The 9,034-nt window shown below is 43.3% G+C and overlaps 1 protein-coding gene across 5 annotated transcripts in view; it reads left to right on the top strand.

Annotated features, from left to right (window-relative positions):
- The first annotated feature begins 484 nt into the window (after positions 1-484).
- PAPOLA (poly(A) polymerase alpha) overlaps positions 485-9,034 on the top strand; it is a 365,046-nt gene continuing 356,496 nt past the window's right edge. For 2 of the 5 annotated variants that reach the window (XM_033951973.1, XM_033951971.1), the window contains exon 1: positions 485-693. In XM_033951973.1, coding sequence (XP_033807864.1) covers positions 686-693 — 8 coding nt within the window. In that variant the 5' untranslated portion in view covers positions 485-685. The remainder of the gene's footprint in view (positions 694-9,034) is intronic. The other 3 variants (XM_033951970.1, XM_033951972.1, XM_033951974.1) reach the window with 3 other exon arrangements.

The following is a 9,034-nucleotide window of genomic DNA, read 5'->3' as shown; positions in this document are numbered from 1 at the left end:
GGTAGCGGTATAGAAACTCACAATAAACAGTACAGTGTTAAAAAGCGTGCACTCAAATATCAGCTAAATACACTGCAGAATACTTTTGAAAATGTGGAAAAAAAAATCCCTACAAAGTAGAGCCCGAGAAAGTAGTGATCTTAAACTTCACTATCCGCCCTTAAGCCCATATGCTACCTTAGCCGCACCTTGCGCGCCACCGAAACATCTGCACATGCGTATTTGCAAATCGGTTCTAGTCTGGCTTTGTAGTTTGCAGTCAAAACCGTCTGCTGACTAGGAAAGCTCGTGATCTGAATTAAAAGCATTGCAATCAAGTTTTCACTCTGCCTCCATTGCCGATTCCTTATTTCCTGTTTTAGGAATGATTCAGCCCAGAGAACCCCAATAAACCATCAATAGGATGGCTGAGCAGCCCACCCAAGAGGGAGAAATACAATTCCCGTCACTCTGTTCGAGGAACTTCCCCGAAAGCGGTTTACGTGGACGCGTGCGTGGCTTCCGTTGCGTAACGTGTTCTAGAACGTTGCTGTGGTAGCGATGGGCGCCATGTTAGCACAGACTGGAAGCTTTAAGCGGAGCCCGTGAGAGAACATTCATTCCTCAGTTTCGACGGCAGGACTATTTTCTCGTTATCATGCCCGGAGATCCGTGGAATTAGTAAGGGCCAGGCTGCGGAGATACAATGCCGTTGTAAGTGTTCTGTGGGGGGGTCGTAGGGGCAGCTGGTTTGTAATGTCTCGTTTCTGTTTGTACTGAGCGGGCGGTAACAAAGCAAGGAAGTAGTGGAGCCGGTTCAGGGCCTTTCTTCCCGCCTCGCTTTAGCTCTCTGCGTGTAGTTGTTCCCTTCTTCCCTCCCCGAGTACGGATAGGAAGTCCGTAGGTGTGCGGACTTGCAGGGAGGAACTTCTTTTTGTGTTGAGAGTTAAGTTCCCGTCCTTCTTCCCGCATCTCCTGGTTTGTTTTCGTTCATGACAGCGGCTTGGGCCCGGGGAGTTGCACTAGGGCGGTCGGTGGCCGCTTTGAGCGGGTCCCTTAGATCTGCAGTGGTTGTAAAGCCTGATAATAGTGGTCGTGTGTTTATAGACTTGCTAGGTTGGTAGTTTGCTGTTTTTAGACTTCTGGACGTTTGACTGGTAATTCTGTTGGCTCTTTAGCCCTTTGACATTTAGCTGGTCTTGATAAGTGTAGGTGCATTGTTTTAAATGACTAAGCTCATAAGTTGACTAAACTTTTTCTTTAGTCACAGGGAGGTAAGGTTTATTAAATGACATGTTTTGTCACATGAATATTCTGTATTTTCCTCTCTCTTCCACCTGTATTTCATGTCATTCTCTCTTAAGAATGTAATTTGCTATGCTATTTTTCTATTAGTTTTGATAACTTTTCCCTTTTTACAAAAAATCTCAAAATACGTAAGTACGAACTTAAATATTGAAAGTGAGGCTTGATAAGGGTGACCTGTGTCCTTGTCATTATAAATTCACTTTGATCCAAAGTAGATTTTTTTTAACAAACTTTATAGAAGAGAAGGATTTAGAAATAGGCTTTCAGTCTGATTCCTCTTTTTCTTTTGCTGCTTTATATTTAAATGGTGTAAATTGCTGTAATATGTGAATAGTAATACTGTATGTCAAATCAACAATGAATATAAATACAGATATTCTATAAACTGTTTGGAGGAAATATGGGATTACATTGCATTGTAGTATATATGAGCTTGTTTTTCCTGTGAATTGTACCTATAAGGACTAGATCAGCACTTATCAATCTTTCTGGGACTATGGTGATTTCCCTTACCCTAGGAGCATTGGCTAATTATGTCCAACCACGTTGATAACCCATTTAGGGTCATGACCCACAGTTTGGATAAGAGTATGTATTTAATTATCTGAACTGACAATTTATGAGGATTTAATTTATTAACTACTGTTATGTTTCTATGTAACTCATTAGGTGTGTTCTTATATGTGACCTGCTAAGCAAAAAGGTACCAAAAGTGGGGTGTGTGACTTGTTTATATCACAAGATAAGGATATATCAGATGCATAATCCAGCAAAATTTCAGCCTCGGGTATGGACTAATGTTAAAAAAAAAAAATCAGGAAATTAGAAAATAAATTATATATAAAGTTAAGAGCTAAGGCTAGTACTGGGCAGTCTTGCATGGTCTGTGTCCTCTATATGGCAATTCAGTTTAGAATGGGTTGGGAAGGTCTTTGAAGGAAATGCCAATAACTTGGAGCATGAGGACAGTGTTGGGCAGACTTCTACAGTCTGTATCCCACAAATTACAATAACCCTATATTGTACATAATTTAAGAAACAAGTTGCCCAGATTTACTCCTCCAAACTTTTATAGTCTTATATGATATTTGTTGTTTGTAACCCCACGTGTGGTATCTTTTTATGCAGCAGGTTGGTTAAACATGAGTATCTTCAAAATCTGTAACATGGATTATTATCCATGGTATTTACAATAAAAAATCTTATTAATACATTTATATATAGACTGTGTCCTCTTTTATAAAAGGCATTCACTTGATTAATTAAAAAAATCATATACCTGTTTTTTGAACCATACTATCTGTAGTCATATGCTATAGATAGATATCTATATTTCAGCTGCATTTCAGTTTAAAACTTTTTAATTGCAATTAATCACAGGTAAAGGTATTTTATTTCCCAGTACAGTTTCTTGTGACTTTGGGCAAATCACTTAACTCTCCATTGCCCCAGGTACAAAATTAGTATCTGTGTAGTAATGTGCAGAAGTCTGGAACCACTTGTGAATTTTGCACTCTTTCAACTTTCTGACCATTTTTAAATTTCTTTATTGACTCAATAGATTTGTCTGTGTCTTTATAAGGGATACATTTGGCTATTAGAATCAACTTTTTAAGATTGCTTGTTTCTAACTTTACAATTTTGTTGATACTGGAACATAGCTACTATAACTCTTACAAATCATGCTTCAAAACTGGATCGAGACTGGTCAGAAATAGCACATGCTGATTGGCTGACGAAAGCAGCCCCCTGATTGTCCAATCAGAGTCCAGATATCTAGGTAACAGGACAGCTATAAAAGGTGTGGGCTTTTTGGGTTTCATACACTTCCTGCATCAACCAAGACCAAGACTCGGAACCTGACATTGGAGAAGCGTGTTTGTGTGTCAGTGATGAGTGAGGAAGAATTTTCATGTCGCCAGATCGCCAGCAATGTTAGCTGCAGTCACAGTATGGTAGTAAAGATTGTACAAAAGAAGAAAGTGATGGGTTCAGTGATATACAAGCCTTGATTGGTCGTCCACATGCATCAACATCATGTCAAGACTGTGCACTTTAATGCATTTCATTGACTAATTGCAAGTTCACCTCACCTCAGCTACTGTGTGAGTGGTCAGACGAGGGTCAGCTTATTAACAGTTCATCGCTGGTGCTTGCAGTTTGGTCTGTGGTAGAGAATGACGCGGGGAAAAAGTTTGTCCCTGCCCCGTCGACTCTCAGATCGCATCCACACAATAGCCATTTTATATTGAAATCATTTTATTAAGGTATAAAAAGGAACAATATGCTGTACAACTGTCATTTTATAAATCACAAATACAGCAAAAGGATCAACAAAACCCATCTCCCTTCCACTATCAGGAAAACTGAATGCCACATAGAAAATTCATCCTAACAGAATACTTCGGTCACACACACAGAACACACATGCCAAATACATAATAACTGACCAAAAATGATAAACACAAATTAAACCCAAATCCCAAGAAGCCACACCTTCCATATACCATGTTTCCCCGAAAATAAGACAATGTCATATTAATTTTGGGCCCAAAAAACGCACTATGTCTTATTTTCGGGGCCTATGGAGGATCGCTGGTGCACTTTACCTCTGCTGCGGTCTGCCCCAGACTAAAAGATAATGTTAGGTCAGAGGAGGGGCGGGACTGTGGCAGAGGGAATGTGCACCAGCGATCCTCCATAGGTCGCAATTAGTTTTAAAAGTGAGACCAGGAGACCGCTGGATGATGGTGGAGAGAAGGGGGAAGCATGCCAGCCTTTGGGGAGCTCCCTGATGTAGTAGCTATTAGAAGAACATGGAGAGAGGGAGAGGTCCAAAGGGAGGGGCATATGCAGCAGTTCGTTTTTAAAGTGAGACTGGGAGGCAGATCGGGAAGCACTAGCTTGCTGGTCCGGCAGGTCTACACGACTTCCCTCCCTGCCGCTGGCATAAACCTTGCTCGATGATGCTTCTGGTCATCTCTCTGCCAGGCTCCTCCTTATGATGTAACTTTCTTTCTTTACAAAAAAGGAAATGGCGTCATAAGGAGGAGTCCGGCAGAAGGAAGGCCGCACGAGCACCATCTAGTAGTCCTGTGTAGAGATCAGCTCACTCTGCAAGGTGTATGCTAGTGGCAGGGAGGGAGGGAAGCTGACTGGAGCCACCGGACCCACGAGCGAGGGGGATGGGCTGGAGCCATCGGACCCATGAGGGTGGGGGTAGGGGGTGCTGGTGGTGCTGGGACTGGAGCTGCCTGACCCACGATGGTGGAATATCGGGGAACTGTGGTGGAACGGTGAAAAGGTTTGTCCCTGTGCTGGTGGTGGAACAGATGTTACCCATTCCTGTTGTTTTACTGCGATCACCTGCAGTTAGCTGTGGGAATGGGTCACCGTGTCATTCTCTAATCTATGGGACTGTAAAGCATGCAACAAGCCACTGATGACTGATGTCCAAAGGCACAACTGGATTGAGTGGGCACAGAAGCAGTCAAGCTGGACATGTAAAATATGGGAAAAGGTGTTTTTCAGCAATTAAAGCACCTTCTGCCTATTGGGAATCAGGCCAACAACCTAAATGAAGAGGTTTCCTGAAGAGGAGTTCAAGCCTGAGTGCCTTAACCTCACTGTGAAACATCCTTTTGAAGGTCACGGTCTGGGGCTGCATGGGTGCCAGTGATGTCTAACATCTGCACACCATTGATAGAATGGTCAACAGGGCATCACAGTACTGTAAAAGTGCATGGTGTCATTATCTCAGTGGCTATTTCCAGGCCAGTTCTGTTCCAAGATGACAATGCACTCTAAACAGATGATCAGCTGGAAGCGTTAGAATAACATTTAGTTAGTCGACTAGCCTTCCCAGTCTGAATTCAGTCATAAACTTGTTGCACAAGGTGGCCTGGGAGATACCCAAGAAACATCCAACATCAAAATATGAATAGACCGGGTCACTCATTGTAGCTTGGAACCGTGTTGTCAAACTTATCAAACTGGTTCACTCAATGCTGACACAGTATAGACTAAATACTGAGCCATCACTAATGCACAAAATGGTTTTTTTCAAGACCACCTACATGAATATGAAGGATAGATGCGGTTCATGAATCGCGGACTCAATAATTTGCGGAATGCTCCGACCGCCTCTTCCTGTACTAAAGTCAGACTACACCAATCAGGAGCTGCGTGTCAATGCAGCTCCTGATTGGTGTAGCCTGATTTTAGTAACGGGAAAAGGCGGTCGGACCATACCGGGCATGATTTAGTGCATCTGCCGACGCCCCAGCTGCCCTCTCCTGCCTCTTGACAGACGGTCGGAGCATACCGGGTTTGATTTACTGTACAGCTGGCATCCCAGCTGCCTTCTGCCTCTTGACATACAATTTGCGGGAACCCCTGTGAATTTTGGGGGAGTACTGTTACTGTATTCCATTTATGCAGAAAAACGATTTATATGTAAACTTTAACAAACTGCTCAAAACTTAAGACCAAGCTAGAAGAATAAAAAGTTGCTTCTAATAGCCAAATGTATCCCTTATAATGTGGTACATGACAAATCTATTGGGTCAAGAGGGTCAACAAAAAAATTAAAAGGTCACAGAGATGAAAAAATGCAGAATTCACAAGTGGTTCTAGATTTTTGCACTCCATTTGTAAATTAATAAATACTGTTTAATACATAAACAACTTTGACTGCAACTATAGAAAGGCGGTATCAAATCATCTGCTGCCTCATGGTTTTCTGTTAGTCCCTGGCAGTGACAATGTTGCACATACTGCCTGTGGTCTGCTCTGGCCCATCTCTCCTCCTCTGATACTACTTCCTGTTTCTTTATGAACAGGACCTTTCAAAGGGAAAGTTTCAGATCAAGCTTCAGGCAGCAAATATACAATGCCACTGCTGTGGAGCAACCGAAGACTATCTTTAAAGCAGGCTAGCATGGTGGGTTGGGCTTTTGAATTGTGGGGGTGGGGAAGATGCTGTGTTTCACCAAGGACAAGGGTTGGGAGTGGAGAGAGCAGAAGAGATGTCTGTGGAAGAGATGTTTGGAGGAGACAGGAAGTGCTGCAACATGATTAATTTTTGTTAATTGTGATTTTAATAATGCATTCATTGTAGAGTTAACTGCAATTAACTTGGAACCCTATCTATATATCTCAACTAAACAAACCTTAGTGTAATTTTATTGCCTTAGCATTTTAATGTGCAAAGCCTGCACCAAAGGTAAATAGTACAATTGAATAAACTGAAATGGGTTTTTCTAGTCAAAATGCTAAAACAGCTTATTGAATCATCTGTTTTTATACTTACCATATTTTTTGCTCCATAGGAGGCACTTTTTCCACCCCCAAAAAGGGGATGGAAAAGTGGGTGTGTCTTACAGAGCAAATACATTTCCCCCTGCCCACACGGTACCTTTTTTAACTGGCGGTGGTCCAGTGCGGTCTCCTGCTGGATAGCTGCCTTTCTTGCAGAGCGGCGCATAAGACAGGAGCGCAACCGTTGCGCTTCCTGCCTGGTCCTGTGATGGTCGCTATTCGAATAGCTCCTGGATTCTGGCTGTGACTGGAAAATTATTTTCTCCTGTTGAGGTTTCTCTTCAGTGAGACTGCCATTCTATTTCTCCTGTTGAGGTTTCTCTTCAGTGAGACTGCCATTCTATTTCTCCTATTGAGGTTTCTCTTCAGTGAGATAGGGGTGTCCGGCTGAATGGTGCTGGCTTTAGGGGTTACACCTGGACACCCCCCCCCCCCCCCCAAGATCCCTACCTCACCCTCCCTCCATTGCTAGAGGGTCTGACTGGGTCTCGATTTTTTTTTTTTTCTTCTTCTTTCCCTTCTCTGTTTAAAAAAAAAAAAAAAGGAGACCACAGATGCTACATTCTGCCCTGTTAGTGCTGCACAATCAGCTCTTACTGGCTTCAACCAGCCCTAACAACAAGCTTGTGAGTATGTATGTGTTTTTTACTGTTGTTTGAACTTCAGATTCTGTTTGGGAGTCTTAGTACTGTGGGTTCGGTCAACGTACATTTAAGGAATGGATATTTTATTGAGGCTAAAGTTTTATGACTAGAAATCCGTTGAGGGAGCCGGGACATTCCTGCCCTTTGCGTGCACGCGCTTGGTTTCCTTGTTGGTTACAGCACAGCAGTAGTGGTGCAATTTCATGCTCCCATTTGTTCTCCTTGTTGGGTTTCAGTACAGCAGTAGTAAGTCCTGTTTATTCCGAGGCTCTCTTTCGTCGGTGTTTGTCACGGCCATGTGCAGCTGATTGTGCAGGTGCCGGTTTATAACAGCGCGCATGAAATGGGACATGTTTTTTCCGGCGCTGTGGGAAGCACCGCACCGTTCTTCTAGTTATTGTCTGAGTCTGATTTTCTTTCTAAGCAGGCCGAGGCAGTGTAAATTTTGCGGGGCTTGAATCCGACTATGTTTCTAGGAGCATTGATGCAGCGGCCACGTGTCGGAGAGAATCGGACACGTGCTTGGGTCTCCGGCGATGGCAGCAGAGCTGCAGCATTCCGGTAGTTTATTTCCAACTGACTTTGGTCAGGGTATGCTGTGGCTTCTTTCCTTTCCAGTTCAGACAAGTTGTACGTGTTTCACCAGCTTTGGGACAAGATTGGGCAGATTTATATGTCTAGGTCTGTGTTCCTACTGTATTCACAGCAGCGTGCCTGATTTTAAGGCCAAATGGGATAGACACGTGGGATCTATTCACAGAGAAAGGTAGGGGAGGGTCATTGGGGTGGGCAGACTAGATGGGCCATGGCCCTTATCTGCCGTCTATTTCTATGTTTCTATATAGAAATAATTAATAGTAACAGTAATATGATAAGAGATGTTTCAATTGAAAGGAATGTTTCTATGAAGCTGCTAGTTTAATCGGACTCTGGGATTAGCACTAAAGGTGATTACCAGAGAGACTCTGACCTGTGCTAGGTCACCCAGTCTCGGTTTGTCTCCGGACTGGGTCGACATATGGCAAATCACTGCACAGTGAGATCAGCAGTAAGATAGTGCCCTTTATTTCACACGGGTAACTCATTCTCTTTCTTGGGGGTCCCTGCAAATTGAGCCTTTGTCTGTTGGTAACTGTCCTTCTTATCTGGGCCTCTGTGCTGCACTGCATGTGTCTAGTAGTGGCATAGGATATATATGCCTAAAGGTAGTACAAATAGTTTCCAAGTTCAGTCTGTCTCTATGGGCATAATGACACTTTGCATCTTCCTGCGGCCAGGACTCTCTTTCTCTATTTCTGAGGGGGCCTGGACTTCAGATTTCCATGCTTATCACGCTGGTTTCTCCTGTCGACATTTTCTCATGGCACATGCTAGACGGGCCTCCCGACCAGACAGGAAGGACTGTACAGCTCCGTTTAACCAGGAGCCAGTTACCTATTCTATCAAACCTGCGGAGGATCACGCGCTATGTGGCTGTTAGCCTCATCCCTGAAGCTCTCATTAGCGATGTGAGCTTTGTCTGATACCTGTAAGGATGCTGTTGTTTTCCACGGGGCGGTAGATGCAGCATCTTGATTGAGTCTAGTACGTATTCACTTTTCAGGACATTCGTATTTTGCTCATGTTGCACGGGGTTAGTACTGTTTTCATGGTTCCAGTATATTCCTCTTTACATTGTGAAACTTGATTTTTCCTAGGAGAATCTTCTTGCAGATCCTATAGTCTCATCCTGTCATTCCCTGACCTTCTGCACTTCATTCTGAGGGGATCTTGACTTCTTCCAA

Source organism: Geotrypetes seraphini, chromosome 7 (assembly GCF_902459505.1).
Source record: "Geotrypetes seraphini chromosome 7, aGeoSer1.1, whole genome shotgun sequence".
Lineage (NCBI taxonomy): Eukaryota > Metazoa > Chordata > Amphibia > Gymnophiona > Dermophiidae > Geotrypetes > Geotrypetes seraphini.
The sequence above is the reverse complement of the archived record's forward strand: the minus strand, read 5'-3'. Positions and strand labels throughout refer to the sequence as shown.